We start from the raw sequence: 19,776 nt of genomic DNA on the forward strand, positions 1-19,776 counted from the left end.
GTGTCCTTTTTGCTTAGATATACAAGGAATATTTTACTGTGATTGATTCATAAAACTTATCAAAGTGTAGGTGAGTCTAGGTTGAAACCAGTATGGGGAATTGTATGCCCGGAGCAACAGGTGTGCCATTTGTCAGCTCTATTAAACAGTAATTTCATGAGCAATTACATCCCATTATGTTCAAGGTGGCATATGGGAAAAGATGAGGCTGTTTTTGACTTACAATACAAAGATTTTAAGCTTGAGCTGCAATCTTGATTAATTATCTGTTACTATATATCATCTTGAATATAAAAGGAAATAAACATGGAATTTCTTGGAATCAAATATTTCAATATTTTATTGCATTGGTAGGAAAATGCTCACAGTCCTCCGATGAGCAACAATACAAAGAATAAAGGATGGTGTAACACTGAAACAATAAAAAAAAACTGCTTTACCACCCTCCCTTCCTCAGCCTGGCCCTGTGTAGTTGTCATTCTGTTTTTCATTCCATTAAGTTATACAAAATAAAATCACCATAACCAACAAGAGATTATTTTTGCAGGCTGTATCAAAGTAATTATAAAAATAAAAACCTTTAAACTCCAAATCTTTAAGATTTGCAATCATGTTTTCAAATTCTACAAATCATAGACAGCAACAAGTCCAAGCATGGAAGTTTTGTATTGCACCTAACACAAACAAGCCTTTGTCCTCTGTTGTATCCAATGCAACTATTTGCTCTGTGCAATTGTTGTTGGGCGATGCAACATCTATTGTATAAATTGGTGCATAGTCATGCCTGACATGTTCACAGGTAACATGCACAAACATAAATGTACAGTTAGAATTGGTTATCAACTAAAACCCATCTTAGATTAAAAACAGTGACAGGAATATTTATACACAACACAAATAAAGAAATACCACTGAAAAGAGAAGGAAGACTTACATTTGATCTTTGAAAAGATGAATCCCATCTATTAAAAGTAGCTGTTTGATTATACCACACATTCAAATGATACAAAGAAAGACATTCCCTCTCTGCTTACAACCCAATTCTTCTTTTTTTTGCTTCATAGTCAATGTACAAAGTTTGGACGGTACATCACAGGGACAAAGATAACAAGTATCTGTACAATCAGTCTAGGAAGCCTTTTGGAGGGAATCAAAGTTCCCACGAACATTTACACATCAAGCAGAATATAGACAATACACTGCCAGACTAGAAAGACCATTCACTATTAGATAGTGGACATTTCATACAGGAAATTCATGCTGTCAGATCCAACCATGGATTATGTGGTGTTTCACTTACATTGTACAGACTATACTGTATCTTTAGCCCAGAATAAGATTAATTGAACTGTTATAAGAGAAACCTACTGGTCTGTGAACATGGGAACAAACTATAGCAAGTATTTATCTCCTTCTTCATCTTCTGGCTTTTGGTGTAATTGAACATCATCAAGAATCACTGCTTGATTGTTCATCTCATTTTACAGTCTAAGCAGAAAGTAGACCTCAGGCTCTGACGCAGAGTGGTTGGAGTCAGCAGGTGGAAGAGAGTCATCAGTATAATACCTATCTCCATAATGATCCCCATTTCCATAACGTAATGATGTACAAGCTCCTTCAGGAAGTCCCCTGTCCTCCAGCTGGCCAAGGTAGCCTGCTATGTAAGAACCAGTAGAGTGTCTGTTAGCTGGTGGATTCTGTGAGGCTGGTTTATTCCTCAATACTACACCCCCAAGGCCGGCAGTACTATTGATCACCACACCTGCCCGAGGCTTCAGAGCCTCTTGCTGTCTTTCGCGGGCACGGCTGTTGATGTGACGCACTCGGCTTTGACTGCGAGAGGATAAGCGGCGAGTCAGGAGTGGAGGGGAATCATCTACATCCCTGGGAACAACAGGAGCTATACTTGTTGCCTGTGGCTGTGATACTGGGGATTTTGCTTCCTGGTGCAACTGAGGAGGTTGGGGCCTATCTCTGTCACTATCATCCCCCTCCAGACTGACCAGCCTACGAAGTTGTTCTGTGAGTGGATCACAAGACTGTGATTGGAGAGTTAATCCCCCCATGGTGCCCATCCTCTTTTGCTTCCTCATATGGGGAGTGATGAAACTGCGACTAATAATGTGGTATTTGCTCTGGAAGTTGCATGATATGTCTTCAGAAGTCAAGTCTCCCAGGGACTTGGACTTACATGGGCTCGGGGCTGTGGAGTCTATGGTATCTGGCTGGGGTTTTATTGATAAAGGGTCTAAATTTGAGTGCAGTGAAACTCTGGATTCAGGCTGTGGCTGGTGCCTTGTATTATTAAGGGAAACCTTTTGGTTCCATGACTGTTTTGGAGTGTATGATTGTGTTTCCCTTTGGCAGTATGGCTGGGTGTTTTGAGGGACCGAAGACTCTGATGGGGGGATGATGCAGTCATAGTCCAGGTGGCTGTACACTGCATCACAGTCTGAAGAAGGGGAATATAGAGTTCTGTCTTTGCAGATGTTTAAAGAAGCAGAAGATTGGCCAGGGAGGCTTTCAGATGAGGAGAAACCATTGTAAAAGGACCTTACTTGCTCCCTCTCTATTTGTTCATACCCTAACCTATCTTGATGACACCTATTTAGAATCTGGCTGCCACTATAGCTCCTCTGTTGTGTGTAGGAACTACTGAAGTCTCTGTTGTTGCTAAAGGCCTCAGAATTGCTCAGAGGAACGGGGTAGCTGTTCTGACGCAGTGGACTCGGGTTGGAAGGTCTAGTGTTGGCGGTTCTGTGAAACGGAGAAGGCTGGGAGTTGTTCAGATGTTGGTGGTGATTGGGCAGCTGATAGGAAGGTTGATTCATTGGGGAGGGACACTGTGAAAATGCTACATGAGGTGCATGGGACAGGTACTGTTGTTGAGGGTCACGGTATGATGAAGGCTGTTTTTGATGGTAGTAGTTCGGTGTGGACTCATGGTTTTGGTAAATAGCATGCCGTTTGGTTGGACTTATGAGCCCCTCCCATTGACTGTTATGTCTCGGCGAGGTCAGGGTTATCTCCAATGGATCCTCATCCACATTTATCTCCACTTCTGCAAAAGCATTACCAGCTGAGTCCTGGAGAAACTGAAAACAGTCATTGTTTACAGAGGAGCCCATGTACCTTTTAGAAGTACCCCATTCTATCTCTGGTAGTAGTGCTGGGGGATCATGCACTTCCTCGTATACACTTTCCTCAGCCTCCTCAATTTCTTCACTCTCGCCCCTCTTTCTCATTTCATCCCAGCCCACATTGTGCCCTTTCCCTAAACCCTGAACTGTCTTTGCTGGAGAAGACCCTAAGCCGTTTGATGGTGTGCTCCCCATAGTGTCTGCCTGAATATGGACAGTCTGTTTCTTCAGGTTGTACACTGACACAGGCAATAGCACCTCCTCATCCAGAATTGTGTAGACCTCCTCAAGCTCAGCAGTTTCTGGGCTGGAGAGGAGGGCTGAAGCAGGTGCATCTGTCTGTGAGATGATTTCATGTTTTACATTATTTGTTTTTTGAGCTATTTTTTGGGGACTTAATAGGTGTTTCATGTTAGTGGATGCAGTGTTGGTCTTGAGAGGAGACCTTAACTCTTGCAGAGGATTGATAGGCCTGCAGTTTGAGTGGCGGAAGGGGGTATGATTATGAGATAAAGTTGTGAGATCGTTTTGGTCAACAGTGCTTTCAAACTGACCAATCAAAGCAGAAATAGAGCCACATGTGTCTTGCTCGTTGTAGGACACAGCATCAATGAGTCTGGAGATGGCGCTGTCATGCAAAGAGCTGGGACACTTCAGATCACAGTCCATACTGACAGGGGAAAGAGGGGCTAAAGAGGAGGGGGCAGAGGAGGATGACGAGGAGACGGAAGGTGCAACTGTGAATGTTGTGCTATTTGATGATGTTTGTGGTTTATTTGATCTCATCTGGCTGTTCGAGGAAGGTGAGACAAAACTGTTTTTCTCTATTACTGTGGAGCTGATCTTTGACTTGTTGACTCCATTGTCTTCTGACTGGTAATTGGCATAATCTTCTTCCTTTCTTTCTTCTCCTCCACCAATAACCAGATAAGAAGTGTCCTTTGATTGGTCAAATTTGTTGTTTCTGTTAACGTATGTTTTAGAAGGGGAAGAGATGTTTGGTTCAATAGAGAATGATGATTCGGTGAAAGGGTCCAAAGAGGAAGATCTGAGCCTGTTGAAGGGGCAAGCTCCTGTGGACACAGATAATTGAACAAAAAGATTAAGACAGGCTTATCTACTTGCATTTGATGTACAACATCAAGCCAATCAACAATTAAATGACAACAATTAACAGTCCAGCCAATACCAGGCAATAGCAATACACAGACAAATGGATCACCAAGTACAACTGTGAAGGGGTAGCTGGAAAATGAGGCTGTGAAGGTTAAAAAAAGGAAGAATCCATGTTTGCGTACATCAGATTAGGAAAGAGATGGTCAAATGGGATTGGTTTGGTCAAATGGGATCAAATGACACAGCAATATATTTCTCAGACCACTTTGGAACAAAATACACTGGGTGGACGCAATACTGGTATGTTTTTGAACGATGCAACCTTCAGACAATAGGTATTTTAGATTACCTGCAGGAATATCCTAGTCAGTTCTCTACTATAAGAAGCACAACAAATGAAGATGGGACAGAAAAAGCATGTTAAGGCATCATGGAGAGTAGTCTGTTTTCTGTCAGTTTACATGGTTACTGTACATGAGTTTTAGATTGTTGTAGCAGGTTAAGTAAAGCAAGGAGAGAAATTAGAAAAAGTAACATTTTACATTAATCAGTATACAAAGCAAGTCGATGCAAACTGCTGCATTAAGACGTGCCATCTACAGGCATATTATAACAAAAAGTTTTTTACAGTCATACAGTTTTAAAAGATTACTTGAAAGAACAAACAAATCGTGACTCTGATATAAATGCCACAGATTGCTATGACTTGGTTTGTTTTAATATTATATAATTAAATTTAAAAATGATGTAATTTGTGTGTAATTAGCATAATTCCAAAATATATTTAATGCTTTTACCATGATGAAATGAAAAATACCCACCAATGACAGTGTCTGCACCCTTGTCATGTTGTTCCTTGTTTTGGGAGCAGAGGGATAGCTGCCCTTGCAGAAGCCTGTCTAAGGGCATGGAGATAGGTCTGTGGGTGAGGGGGGCACGGGGCTGGAGACGCTTCTCCACCCCTCCTTCCTTTCCTGACATGCCCTCGCCTCCTGCTCCTGCACCTGTGCCATTCTTTGGGTCTGAAATCGAAGCCACTGACTCTGATAGCGCCATCTTGGTCTTCTTCCGTCCCTTTGCTGGGGCACTGGCTGTGCGTCGCAGGAGGTGATCACTGATGGAGCGTTTCCGAAGGCCACCGGAGCTTGTATCAACACAAGACTTGGAAGAGCGGTTAAACAAACTCCGGATGCCTCGCAGCTGATGACCCTGAGAGTAGGAGGAACAGGACCAGAAAAAAATACAAAGGGAAAAAATTATCAACAAAGAGAAGAGGAAATGTGCTTCACACATTATCAGCCAAGGTGCAGTGACTTCTGACATAGACTTAACACAACATTTTCACACAAGTTTAAGTGTTAATTTTCATGATAACATTGAAAACATATGCCATGTATGCATGTACTGAACTTAGTTTGCAGCAAATGTAACAATTGCATGCTTTTTTTATGCGTTGCCTATAGATGGCACCCTTACTCCTTAATTTATCACAACAAACAATATGCAGGAAGCTGTTGTGGGTTATGCATGCACTCTTACATTGCATAATTCCATCTTTGTTGAAAATGAGACATCAACAATTGAATAAAAATGACCTTATGAGCAAACAGCATGACTCAGTTGTTTAATGTCACACACAAACAAGTCATTAAAGATACGGCTGAACACAAACTGCACTTTTGCATCATGCATTACTGTGTCATGCAGCACCACGCAGAGCCTAGGGCATCAGGATACCTTGTTAGATCCTAGAAAGTGCATTATGGTAAAGCTGGGGTTCAGGACTAGAGGGCTCCACTAGAAAGACAAAGGATTGAAGGAGCATAGCTTAAATGGTTTGACGTGTTGAGAGAAACATCCTTTTAACCTCCAAAATATAATCTCATTTGACAAAACAGGCTCAAAGGAGGAATGTAACAACAAACACCAGGACTGTACAGCACTTACCTTCCCATAGACATCATGCACTGACACATGCACAAAGATGGAAGCCTCTGTCAGCCCCTCCAAGTAAACGTGTCTGTAACCTGTTGTTAGAGAAGAAAGCATGTGAGTGAGAAAGTGAGTCAAAGAAACATAACAGCTGTCACCAGAATGGTAGTTGTGTAGTAGTTCCCTGAGGAGAGGGCATCAAGGGTTCAGGGACAACTCTGATGGATGTGGACAACAAAAATAACCTGCCAAGCCACAGGTCCTTTACTTTACAAATCAAACAAATCATGGTTCACTAGACACAGGATAATGTGTCCCACAGCCACAGCACTGCCAAAGCCATAAGGGAAATTATGTGTTTATGTGTGAATAAATTTGTCTGTCTTGCTGTGTTAAATGGCAGAACTATCATGATTTTAACTTGCAATGACAAACTGTGTACCATGATAAATTCATGTCAACAACAAAACAACAAGCAAAGTTATTTTTCTAAGATTAAAATACTGAAGAATTATGCACAGACCAGGCATCAGGCTGCTGAAGGCAACAGTCCGTTGACCGATAAAATCCCGTCCAATTGGGTCATGGTCCCAGACAAGGAAACGCACCAAAACCACTTCAGCCATGTGAAGTGTAAAAGACAGAGTCTCCTCCCATACTGGATTAAAACCTGAGGAAAATACACACATATATGCTCATTATAATTAGGATCTGGTGCGTCAGTATCTCAGTAAAGCCTTTATATACAAGACGTCCAAAAAACTATAAAAGATGGAGTTGATTGTTGTGATGTGTCAAATTATGTATTTCGTGGATTAATGCCCTGCACATTAATCTTATAATACTGTTGAGCTCCCAGGGCTCCATAACCTTTCCCATAGAGGGCTTTTCCCCTCCCCCTGCTGGGCACCCTAATCTGTGGAGACATGTTAGGGGTGATACCAGCACACCCCTTTGTTTTGCTTCCTTTGTGCTTCTAATTAATTAATCTGACTTTTGATCCTGGCAGTGCACCACAGCGCAAAGTGTAGCATCTGTGGCCATGGCATCGTTTGATCTCTGCTCTGATCTTATTTTTAGGAATTATGTCAATAATTATTATCATTGAGATGACATCAGTTTATATTTGTTTCTCTTTGTGTTCCATACATACACAATGTTCTATATTATGTATAGAGTAATACACATATACACTATATGTATGTTCTATATGTATGCATGTGGCACTTTCCAGAGAGAAAAAATTTGAAATGCAATGTATTTAGTATCCATTGGTTCCAGGCAGGAGGTGGAGTGGATTGGACTGGATATTTGTCATCTAAATGTCAAAAATGGAGTACTGTAACAGGACCTTAGGTTATGATCTTTGCTATTTGGGTATACAATTTTTCATCAATAGGCCTTTTTCACAGCTGACATTTTGAATTGTCCATAGTAGGAAAAGCTCAAGTGTAACTAATTGGTTCAGTTTTATTCATAGACAGCTAAATCTATTAATGTAATGCAGTACATACAGTAATAGGTACTGAGTGTAAAGATGCAAAACTTGAAGAAATCTGATCTCTACTACAGTCCTATTTGCCTACAGGCCAACATGTGACTTGAAATTCTGATTACCCTACCAACAGGAACTAGTTAGTTATCTATTGGAAGTAAAAAGGGGGACGTTACAACCAGAGAATAGAATAGAATTCAAAGTAATTCGTAATGTATCCATAAATGATAATGACTTCTTAATCATTGGCCACTTGGTGGCAGAAAAAATCAATTCATAAACACAACAGTAACATATCATCGACTTGATACAACAACTACAACATTATGATTCATTTTGGGTCGTTTTTGTGGTCAACCGACAAATATAACTCCAAAATTGTGGACTTTTTTAGGTCTCTACCAACTCCTGAGGGAAATATCTGACTCTTAGACTGTTAAATGCTCCACTGTGTTCACCAGCCAGTTGCTAACAGTGCCTGTCTATCTTGTGCTGAGCAGGTCATGTGCTATGGATTTTTAGATGAATTATTTTTTTTTAACCTCCATCTAAGTCGGTTAAAAATCAATTCTCATTTACAATGACAACCTGGCCAAGTGGCAGCGACAGTTTTTAGAGCTTTTCACAGAAAACTGCTGCAGCCAAAAATGACGGTATAAGGCTGGTGAGAATGAACCAAAACAGCAGAGTGCTGTGATGGACAGCTAAACAATGAGCTGAAACTCCACTACAAAGCTCTGTAAAGTTGAGGGGAGCTGGCACTTTAGGTGACAATTTTCTGTAGGTTCATTACTACGAGTGACATTGTCACATAGTTTTCACAATGTAATTTGATACTTGTTATTATAATAATATCGATTAGAGCCGTTACAAGCTATTTTCTGTTGTGCAAGATGACATGTTTAAAATTTTTCAGGGGTTCAGTGAGTGTAAAGTATAGTGATATTTAAATTGATCTGTGTGTGTCTAACCGTTGTCATCAACAACGCGTGTCTGTTCCTTGCAGCAATCAACTGGCAGACCGATGATCTCCACTTCAACAAAGGGATCAATAATCTGATGAAGGAGAAAAGGCGACAAAATTAATTATATTTTTTTGCATAGCACTGAAGGTATTTCTGCTGAGAGCAAGCGACAAATCTGTGAGTAGTCGAGTATAATACTGCATGCGTGCTTGTATGTGTGTGTGTGTGTGTGTTGTAGTATGTTTGTGTGAGAGAGACAGAAAGAGAGAAAAAGACAGATGGAGAATCTGGTGTCTTTTTTTGGTGTGTTTGTACCTCTCCGCGGTCCCCCAGCATGGAGTCTGGTGGTTTGGGCAACTGCTGTCCACTAATGATCTTGAGAATGAGTTGCTTCTTGGGGTAAGCTGGAAGCGGGTCATCACTGAATGGGTTGAAGGAGCCTGGAGGGAATGAAAGACAGCAGAGCAAGAACTTTGATTTATGTCATCACTCATCCTCACTCAATCCTCAAATCCTCCCTGATTGTTCTGTTTGTTGCAGTGTCCATATATTTATATGCAAAATAAATATGCAAGGGTGAAAATAACCGATATACACCCATTTCTGTGACTGATTAGATAATGTTGACACATGTTGGCTACAGCTACATTCCCAGTACGCTCTCAATAAGCATTACATCATAAAGAGCAGCAGTGCAAACTACATGTGCAGAAGACTATGAACAACATCTATGCCTCTGCTTTGTTATGTAGCTAAATCCTCAGTTGTATAACAGTACTGTAGAATAAAGGGGATGAGATCATCTTTATAACCTCATGTGGTACAGAAACATACCTCATAACACAACAAAAAAAAACAATTAAAAATTCTAGTTGAGATCCCAACATTTCCAAAACAGAACAAAAATGTCACATTGCATTACAAGAAAATGTATGATGCAGTTAGTTATCTTTCCTGTAATTGTGTACTGATAAAAGTCTTGTGTCTTCTTGTATTTGAATATTTACCTGAAAATATCATATAGGTTCAATGGAGCAAGCAGATACAATATATATTGTACATGTAATACTGCGAAACATGAAATTTCAATGGAAAACTAAGAGTTTTTGATATATAATCATATATAGGTTATATACACCTAACTTTAACTACATAACAATATCACATGTTACATTCTGTATTCATCCAGTACTTTTTATTTCATGGGGAAGATCAAATGTAACATTATCCGCTCTCTTAATTGAACTTTTACATTTGAAGTTCCCATACTCATCTATGTATTTCTTTGAACAGATCATCCAATATGGTCCAATTCCTACATGTACCTATGTTGTCTCTTAGCTTATGACTTTTTATTTCATACATCCAATCATAACAAATAAAGACTGATTTCTACACCAGTTTTTGTTTATGTGAACAAACACTGATTTGCATGCATGTATGTGTGCTTGTTTGTGTGCATGCAGTCGTTGTTGCAGTACCTTTACACATGGGAGGGGGCTTGAGGACATAGCCAATACCTCCATTCACCATGAACTTGGCTCTGTTGAGCTGCATCATCCTGCCCTCTGTCTGGTAATTAAGAGCAACTGAAAGAGAAAAAATCCACTTACGATATAAATTAATGCTAAATATATTGGTGTAGTATAATGTGAAAATCACTGAGGATGCAAAAATCATATGAAGATCATGTCACTCTAGTAGTTATTGTTTTTTACATTTGCCAAATGCTGTTGATGTTTTTTCCCCTTCTTCTGTCCTTTTTAACAGATTTTATTTTTGTATACCTGGAATGGTAATTTCTTAGAAGGCAATACTGCTCTCTGAATTTAACACACACACAAAAAGTGATAATAATAATTGGCAGGCACAGGCAGGGAATCCTTGAATCTTGGATTTCCTGATGCTGTTCATTTCTGCCCAGATAAAAATATTCAGTTCCAACTGTTTTTCATTATCGTATTGTCTTTTCATTTATTTATGTATTTCTCACTAATCCTCACAAATTCCTGATCCAATTGTGGCCCCACAAATAATCTTGCTGGCACTCAGTTACGCACAACATGCTAATACATACGACACACACATATCCTGTACAACTGAGTTAGTGTTCACACACAATGTCATATGCAAATGAAGTGTGTGGTGTACAGGCCGCAGATGAAATCAGTTAGTGTGTGTGCATGCACGTGGTATGCAGGGCCAATTAATGTGTAATGACAGGTATGTGGCTGAAGGGAAGATGCCTGTTGTTTTCAAGAAGAGACAACCTACAAACAGGTCAAAAGCTTAGAGCGACAGACGGTTGTCTTACCCAACTGACAGCCCACATTCCAGTAAAACTGGGGGTTGAAATTGGACGAGTCGATCCGATAGGCTGAGGGATAAATCCGTGACAGCTGCCTCTGGTTAAAAGCCAGGAACTGTTCGGCTCTGTGATTTACCAGAGATTGGGCTCTGGTCTCGCTGAATGACAGAACGTCACCTGGAGTACCTGAAAAGAAACATGGGTTGGTCAGGCATGGGAAAATGTCTCCAAGGTAAACACGGCAATGTGTCTATATATGTGTGTGTGTGTGTGTGTTTGTGTTTGTGAAGGTGTCAGAGCGTTGGTGTTTCACCTTCATTCAAACACTCCTGTGAGGCAACAGAGTTGGTGAACACCACCAGGTTTGACAGATCTCTACTCAGTTTCATCGTCTTCCTCTTCCTTCCACCCCTAAAACAATTGCCGGATGACAGAAGACAATTGCAAGAGAGGATAGAGGAGAGTGAGTGAGATTGTGTAAAGATATATGAGACAGGTAATGCAAGACGAACGTGAAGTACGATATGCACACATTCATATATTCGTTTAAGCATTTATGGTGGCAAAACCATAGCAGGCAAGAGATGATTGTGCATCAGTGAGGCAGCTTGCAAACCACAGGAAAGAGCATCAAAGGCAAAAAGCTTAATAGGGACCAGAGCGCATGCAGTGCAGCAAGACTCACACACACTACTTCCGCACACATACAACTACACACACTCAGTCTTGCGAAAAGACAGTCACATAGCCACTCAGACACATGCTTGCAGGAATCTGTGCTGTGACAGTTCCCGAGGACTTGCGAATATGAAAATGCAGGCAGCAACAGAGACTGGGAGAACAAAGAGAGACAAAGGCCTTATGCACATAAAGTGACTGAGGGAGGAAAACAAAGCTGAATTTCCATACTTCTTGCCCAGTGCTCACTTACAAAGAAAGAGGAAAACTGAGACAGAGGTGGACAAAAGAATGTGTTGTGGTAAAGAATTGGGATATATTCATGCTTCAGACAAAAACAGACGCAATTAGATTTTCCCTTTCATTAGGTAATCAGATCTGATTTATAATAATAGTGTGAATGGGAAGAAGCACATTGATTCTGAAACAATGAATTCTGATTCGGATCTCTTTCAGGGACGGTCCCAAATTTGGTGAATATCTCATTTGTGGCAATGGAACTTGTATCTCAACACTGATTTGAGAGCCCATGTGATATTTACTGTATGTTAGTCCAATGCAACATTTTTCTCATAAAATCCAAAGATGGAGAACCGCAGCAGTGGAATATTTTGGAAGTAATTAAAATATAGCTCAGAGTGACATAGCCAGTATATCACATCTATTAACTTAGCTTATTAGTTACTTTTTAGATTAAGATTTTATATACAAAACATATGATCTGTTTATAAAATGGGGTACACTGCTATAGATTTTCCTACACGTATTTAAAGTATGAGTGTATTGAAATGAGCAAAGGTTTGTTTAGTACTTTATGAATTAAACTTTTCATTTTTAAGGGGAATATTTAGTTATTTCTTCTTTTAAACTTTATATGGTGTTGCTTTAATGCAAATATAATAATGTAATATCTGATATAAAAATATAATACTTACAGTGGCAGTCTGCTGAATGTGTACTTTTTGTTATTTTCCACTGAGTTGCCAGTATCACTATACTTTCAGTCCAATGTATGTAATGTATTTTTATACTGTGGTGTTGCTAACTTTACTAAATAAATGATCCTACTTCTTCAACCACTGGTCACATGGCTTTATGGCAAAGCAAAATAATAAAACTGTTTTAAAAAATCCAATAAAGAAAGCAGACACTGCTGAATTTTACTGTATACAATAAACACTGCTATGAGCCACTGGAGCTATGCGACAACACCATATGTGATGTCTCTAGTCTTGGCCTCAATTTCATTCATCCCGGGTGTTCTGTCTTTGGTCTTTTGCACTTGTAAAAGTCAGTTCAGTAAAGAGACTTCCTACATTAAAAATATAATGTGAAAACTCCCAAAAAGTGAAAAACCGGATCTCAGCAGGAAGTCATAATTGAGCAGCGAGGCTTAAAGAATAAACACCGCCTCCTGCATTTACTGTGAGATCGTAAATGTAACATCATAAATGATACATAAAAGGAGAGGGGAATCAAAATCTGGCTTCCCATCTTTTGCTGTCAGTGGTAGCTCAGGGCTTGAAATACATCATTCTTTCCCCTCATACAAACATAAATTATTGCTGAAGAAGCTTTAGTGGTTTTGCATGGCTCTACTGCTGCCCTGGATTGTTCAATGCTCTGAGCACTCAGCAGCTATCAAACATCTCACTTGTCAAGGATTGTAAGTGTTGTGGTGAAAAGGGTCAAAGGTCACCTGTTGAACTGTCCTCCAGCCTCCCCCCTGGACCTCTCCTGACCATCGTCCTCCTTGTCCACGCTTTGGCATGACAGCCTGGATTTGGAGTGCCTCTGGACAACGGACACACAAAGAAATATATAAACACACGTTACACTGCAATGAAGGTTTACTTACTGGTTGAAAAGCAGAAGAGAAGTTTCCCTATATCCTTGTCTTCAGCTGAACTCCTAACAAATGTGTTAAAATAGACATTGTACATGATACCACCTACACACAGACTCACAATATAAGAGTTCTTTAGTGGGAAAGGAGTGTTAATAATGTGTCTTGAGCAAACTGTATGTGTTTTTGTGTGGATTCATAGAGTGTTGTTCTTGTAGTAGCAGTTTGATTGTGTGTTTGTGCATGTTAGTGGGTGTTTTAGGTGTAGCGTATGTAATTATAGCGAGCGTGTATTAGATGAAGTGTGCGTTTTTTCTGAGAGGAGCAGCATCTCTATTAGGGCTAAAGTGAAGTTGAGAAGAGGATGAGGGTCGCAGTAATTACAGGGTTTAGGCTGCTTGCCAACAGATTACATGCACCCATGCATGCACGCATATATACACACACGTGGGAGGATGCATAATATGCAAAGAGGGAGGCATAAAAGAATGAAGAGGAGATGTGAGTGGGTAAACAGAGGAGGGAATAGAGGAAGGTGGAAAAAGAACCAAACAGAGGGAGAAGATGCGAAATAACCAGAGTGAGAAATGAGGGAATATAGACAAAATGTAAGAAAACAACCGCAGACACACCACACTGATACTTATATTATACTGTAAAATAAATGGCCTACACCACCAGCAGCTGTCTGACGGACAAACACATAGGCTACTTTACAGAGGATCTAAAGACTGTACATGCTTTAGATCTGCATGTTTCACTGAAACGCATAACACAGGCATTCACTGCATTGATCTGCAGTGTGGAATTGGAAGATAAGTGTGGAGGTTTTAATTATGATCCTGCTACATACCACAGGCTGAAGATAATTCTACAAAGGATGCTTTGTGTATGCATTTTCTATGTGACTTTATGATTTATCTACAGGCGGACAGTGAAGAGGCTTCTTTTCTGCTTCCCATATGTGATGCTAATCAGTTAGAGAGACACACTCTCTATGTTTTTGTGGCCAGTTTAATGGGAGATCCTTATGTTGATGTCCCCTGACTCTTCTGTTGCATATCAGTTGGGTTTAGCAGGATTTGAGGGGTGGAATAATTCTTCAAGTGGGCAGTTAATCAGTGGTTGGACCTTTTGGGAAATATGTTTATTCAATTTCTTGCCAACAGTTAGATTAAAAGATGAATATGTCTTACATATCTGTATGGTGAATATAAAGAAGGACGAACCAGAACACAATTAGCTTAGCTTAGCATAAACACTGGAATCAGGGGGAAATAGCTAGCCTGACTCTGTGTAAGGGAAAAAAATCCCACCTACTGCTCTGCACCTCTGAAGTTAACCAGTTAACTCTAATTATTGTCATATTTTGTTTGTTTAATCATATAAAAAACCTGAATGTATATACAGTGTAAATACGTAAATATATGGTTTTACATAGGGGTTATGAGCTGGACTGTTCCTTGGACTAAATCGTTTTGGGTCCATCTCAGCACAACCTTTGGGATGCAAACTGCCTTTACTTGAAGCACATGGCTCAGCCATTGCAGTCACCTCAGTTAATTAGCAGTCATCCACAAAAACAAATTGTTGGTCTTTTACTGGACTGAAATCAAAAGAACGCTGACACACCGAGCCAAAAGCTGGCCGTCAGGCACCATTGGAATTTTATTGTTGTTAACCTTCACTTGTATTCTGTAGTTTCCATCACCGTTGGCTCTTGTCGGCTCTTGTCGACTCTTGCCCTTCAGCTGATTGGGCATGCTAAATCAGCAGCCAAGGCCATCGTGACTTCTGTTTAACGTTTTAAGTAAAATACAGTGTTTGTTCTTTAAGGGCAGTTTAATGTGTCAGGTCAATAGAACAAGATGGATGCTGTCCAGTAAACGTTGCCTACAGAAGATAACTACCTAAAGTTCTATAATTCTCGTGGTATGAAGTAGCTAAATACTCACCAACTAACCTGAAGCTGAACTTACCTGTTTTTTTTTTCAGACTTAACATAAATAGATCAAGAATCAAGAAAGAAAAAAAAGAGCAACCTCTCTTTCCATGCTCCTCACCTTCTGTTTGAGTGTTGTGATGAAGGATCTGCTCTGGGATTTCTTCAAAACCCCTTTGGAGCTCTAGAGACAAGGAGAATACATTCAGAAACTCTTTATATCTGTTTGTGTGTGCTTGTTTGCATTCATATGTGTGGTTCGATGTGAATCTAATAACAACCACATTAGCACCCAGTGAGTCACTTAAACCCTAAAGCTCAGTAGCTGGAGGGGCGGCAACAGACATTAGCCAAAAAAGCAAAGCACAGCTGAAGAGAGTGAGGAATAAGAAAGAGTAAAAAAGTAAAATTACTAGAGAGGAAGACAGATAGAAAGAAAGCTTTACAAGGACATTGAGGTGAAAAGGGAACCCTGATGGAGAACACCCACTATGTTAAAATGGCTGTCAGGAAACCGAAGCTTCTATAAATAGCACAAGAAGCTAGCAGGGAAATTAAATATTAAGTAACACTGCAGACATTTAGTTTCTCATCACTTTCAGTCTGTTTTGACATGCTTTGGATGAAATGACGCCTAGAGTGGACTGAGGAGGTGCTGGTTGGCTGTCCATTTTTACGTATTCAGTGGGTGTGTTTGACCTGTGAGTGGTGCAGTAACTAGTCTACTTAATTTTCTTCAGTTCCCTCCATGACTAATATCATGGCCTAGTTATATGCCCTCTCTCTTCTCTTTCTTCTGTTTTGAGAATTACTCTGCTCCATATGCAGCTCTACACATTGCTTTAGGGTGGTACCTGACGCAGGTTCTTCTGAAGGCCCTGGTGTGTAGCCCGAAGCAGAGCTCGGATGCTGAAACTGTCGGTGTCTTCCTTGTCTCCAATCCGAGATTCTTTTAGTAGAGAGTCCAGTTTCTTTCTGATGTGAGACTCCACCTGGTGATGCCCATTGCCCTGTGTGAAAGTTATTAGTTAGTTATTAAGAGGGTTGTGGTCTCTGTCGATGACACCTCCTTAATTACAATGGTTCTGCTCAAAACTGGTGGAAACCGGGCTGGTTTGTTAGATAGCACCAAGGTTCTCGGAATCTTAAACCTAACCAGAGAACCAGAGCAAGAACCTGAGCTAATTTGGCGGAAAAACACTTACACTGTCACTGATGTGAAGCCCCACCCAGGCCCAGCCAATGTCAACCAACTGCAGAGCTATAGCACCACAGTCAGACCTGCAGCTTCAAACCAACCAGCACCACCTTTTGGCAAGAAAACTAACTACAGCAGCAGTTGAGAACTGCAGATTAAACATAAAAAAAAGAGCGCCATCTGCAAGCAAGGAAAGTAAATACTGATGCAATGTGTAATCCTGCACCATCAGCAGGCAATGAGTTTTATCTTTTCATAGCTACATGTATATTTAATGCTTAAACATTTATATTCTAAACCTGCAAAAGATAACTGGATCATATTTTCTGCTTAATATTGTAAGAATGTAGAGTTTACACCGACCTGAATGGCATGTGCTCTTTCATTTTATGTTTAGAAAATGACATATATATATATATATATATATATATTTCTTTACAAACATCTGGTTAGTGTTTGGTGTTTTTTTTTCTACCACAAGCTGCACTGCTGCATTGTTTAATATCCATTATATGTTAGCATCACATTGTTTTAATATATCCAATAGGTGGCACAGGTCTAGAATTCAAAACACTAAAACTATTCAGACACATAATCTGTGGTCAAAATCAACTTAGTCAATCATTCACTTGTCTCCCTACATAATAGTATAACAGTTGCTCAAGGATAATTTTCTCATCTATAAAATGCAACACACTACATTGTGTTTTTTTTTTACAGAAAATACTGTACATGCCATGGTCAATACTCTTTTTATTCTCTAGAATTTAGACACACAAATAAAATGTCAGTGGGTAAATATTGTGCAAGAGTGATTTTGGACACGCCCTGAGGAGCTGTAACACTAATTTCCTGCTGGTGCCCCACGTGTTAAATTAGCAGCAGGTATTACTTTTCTTACCTGTAGGAGGCGTCATCAACATGTCTGCATGTCTAAAACTGTTACAGCTTGTGCTTTGATCATATTAAAATAAAATATGTGAAAAATCTAGTCTATAATCTCCAGCATACTGTCCATATCTTATGTACGTATCACCACCTTGAATAGTACTTTTGTGCATTTATTACAGTGGTATATTTTTTGCTAAAATTAGGGGGAAAAAATAAAACATAAAGAAATATTTCATGTCATGTACAGCAAAAGTAAACAACACTGTACTGGAATCACTACTGGGGAAAAAAAGAGCTTTTGTAGCTCTATACCACAGCATTAATGCAATGTTAATTGTGACTGCTGTGAAAGCACACTGGTTTAATGAGCTCAAAACAAAAGCTCTCATCAGTTAAAACTTGCCACCACCCTTTTAAAATGGCAACGATCATCCAAAGTAGCATCTGCAGCCTCATGCCTCCAGCTAAATGACGAAGAATGATGCCATATTCGGTTACACAACTGAACCATCTGGAATAACTGAGTGTTTCCGTGCTTTAAATGTGGTGAGGAGAACCCTGGCACTACTGTATCACGGAATAAATGAACAGGATTAAGAATGACTATAAAAATGGCACAAGGAAATAAACAAGCAGCAGCAGGCAGAGATGAGACTCAAACTCTTTTCGATGCTTGCATTTGCTTAATATTTATATCTGCACCATTAAGCATTGATTATTTCAAAACATCACTGCACTGATGATCAGTAAAACTTTACAAGCACCAGCATTACTACCCAATTACTGAAGTCATTACGTCGAGCACAACAGTGTCATTAAGATTCCATTATCTAACTTCCGTTTGTGGTCCCTATATGTGGAGGAAGGGTCTTTTTCTCTAACATTAATCCTTGCCAGTCTAAACTGAGGGGTTTTTTTCTGAAAGGATGTTGTTTTTTTTTACTACTGAGTAAGTAGCAGTTAAAGATCTAAAAAAAGAAGCACAAATAGAGCCACAAAGGTAAGCAGCCCAGACAGTGACAAATGTGTTGTAAAGGTAAAAAAAAAAGTTTTGCAATGTCCTTTAATTCATAATCTGTTTTATCAATCAAAATATTGTTTTAATTTGCTGGAGGATTTCAATTAAATCATTTCAGAGCTGTTCTGGTTTCATTGGTGTGTAGAAAAATAGGAATGAGGGCTCTGTGAGGTGATGGGCATGTTTTGCATTGATTTAAATGGAAAATGTCTTTGAGTTACTTTGTCATTACACAACTCTCTTACTATGATAAAAGCTCATGACATAAATAAAGAAAGAATTACTTAAAAATAAAAACAGAAGTTAAATTTCTTTGAAAATAATAAAAACTAATAAAAACAAGGAGGAAAGACTCAAATCATGTGAGGGTAGGGGTGGTAAGTTAATAATTAATTCCTCTATCTTACATTACTGCTCTTAAGCTTGAAGTCATCCTCAATTTCATCAGCGCTGTCATCATCAGACACCTCCCCTTCCTCGGCGTCCGCAGAAAGATAGGCAGGTAGGCGCTTTCCCTGGATAGAAGGAGATGGGAGGAGTGAGAAACGTTTGACCCATGCATATGTCTTAAATGCAGCACAAATCCTCGCTTTTATACACTAGAACGCCCACACAGGTTGCACCTCTAAGATAGTCCAAGAATAACACAGCAGATTGCAATATGTTTTACTCACTTAACTGCACACATGCCTACACAAATATGCACATGTTGAAGTCTTTCAAACCCATAGTATGTAGAGTGAAAGCCATTATTGTCACACTAGAGGGCACAAAATACACACTCCTGCACTCGCAAACACAGACAAATAGTACAATCAGCTGCAGATTTTCTAAGAAGCTCCCCGAGCAGCCCTTTCAGCAGAGTGGAAGCCCATGAGTGAGCCAATTCTAAAGGTGTGAGTGGGAGTAAAGATTTTCTGAGCTTCTTCTTCCAAAATCAATGCCAGACTCCAAGCTTCCTGCGGTACACTGAGTCTCTCACTGACATCAACTCCCTCATTTCAACCACTGCCCCCTCTCTTCCTTCCACCTGTGACTGTCAAAAACCCTTTTGCCATTTTTCTTTATTGTCTTGTGACTCTATCGCTCCACTGGGGGATAGAGAGAGGTGAAAGGGCAGAGTGGGGGAGGAAAGAGATGGAGGAAAACTGTTAGAGTGGAGTAAACGGCTTTATAGAAAATCAATAATTCTCTTTCACTTTTCAGACATCTGGCAGGGAGGGGACGAAGCTGGAGCTCCTTTTCCC

General features: G+C 39.8%; 1 protein-coding gene across 5 annotated transcripts in view; it reads right to left on the reverse strand.

Annotated features, from left to right (window-relative positions):
• Positions 1-312: 312 nt before the first annotated feature.
• plch1 (phospholipase C, eta 1) overlaps positions 313-19,776 on the reverse strand; it is a 62,583-nt gene continuing 43,119 nt past the window's right edge. For 2 of the 5 annotated variants that reach the window (XM_051398093.1, XM_051398094.1), the window contains 14 exons: positions 18,937-19,044; positions 16,277-16,432; positions 15,544-15,606; positions 13,334-13,428; positions 11,270-11,367; positions 10,963-11,142; positions 10,130-10,237; positions 8,964-9,088; positions 8,655-8,739; positions 6,712-6,858; positions 6,204-6,283; positions 5,994-6,053; positions 5,078-5,465; positions 313-4,213 (listed from right to left, as the gene is read on the reverse strand). In XM_051398093.1, coding sequence (XP_051254053.1) covers positions 1,482-4,213; positions 5,078-5,465; positions 5,994-6,053; positions 6,204-6,283; positions 6,712-6,858; positions 8,655-8,739; positions 8,964-9,088; positions 10,130-10,237; positions 10,963-11,142; positions 11,270-11,367; positions 13,334-13,428; positions 15,544-15,606; positions 16,277-16,432; positions 18,937-19,044 — 4,425 coding nt within the window. In that variant the 3' untranslated portion in view covers positions 313-1,481. Of the gene's footprint in view, positions 4,214-4,605; positions 4,634-5,077; positions 5,466-5,993; positions 6,054-6,203; positions 6,284-6,711; positions 6,859-8,654; positions 8,740-8,963; positions 9,089-10,129; positions 10,238-10,962; positions 11,143-11,269; positions 11,368-13,333; positions 13,429-15,543; positions 15,607-16,276; positions 16,433-18,936; positions 19,045-19,776 lie in introns of all 5 variants that reach the window. The other 3 variants (XM_051398097.1, XM_051398096.1, XM_051398095.1) reach the window with 3 other exon arrangements.

This window comes from Dicentrarchus labrax, unplaced genomic scaffold, assembly GCF_905237075.1.
Source record: "Dicentrarchus labrax unplaced genomic scaffold, dlabrax2021, whole genome shotgun sequence".
NCBI classification, from domain to species: Eukaryota; Metazoa; Chordata; class Actinopteri; family Moronidae; genus Dicentrarchus; species Dicentrarchus labrax.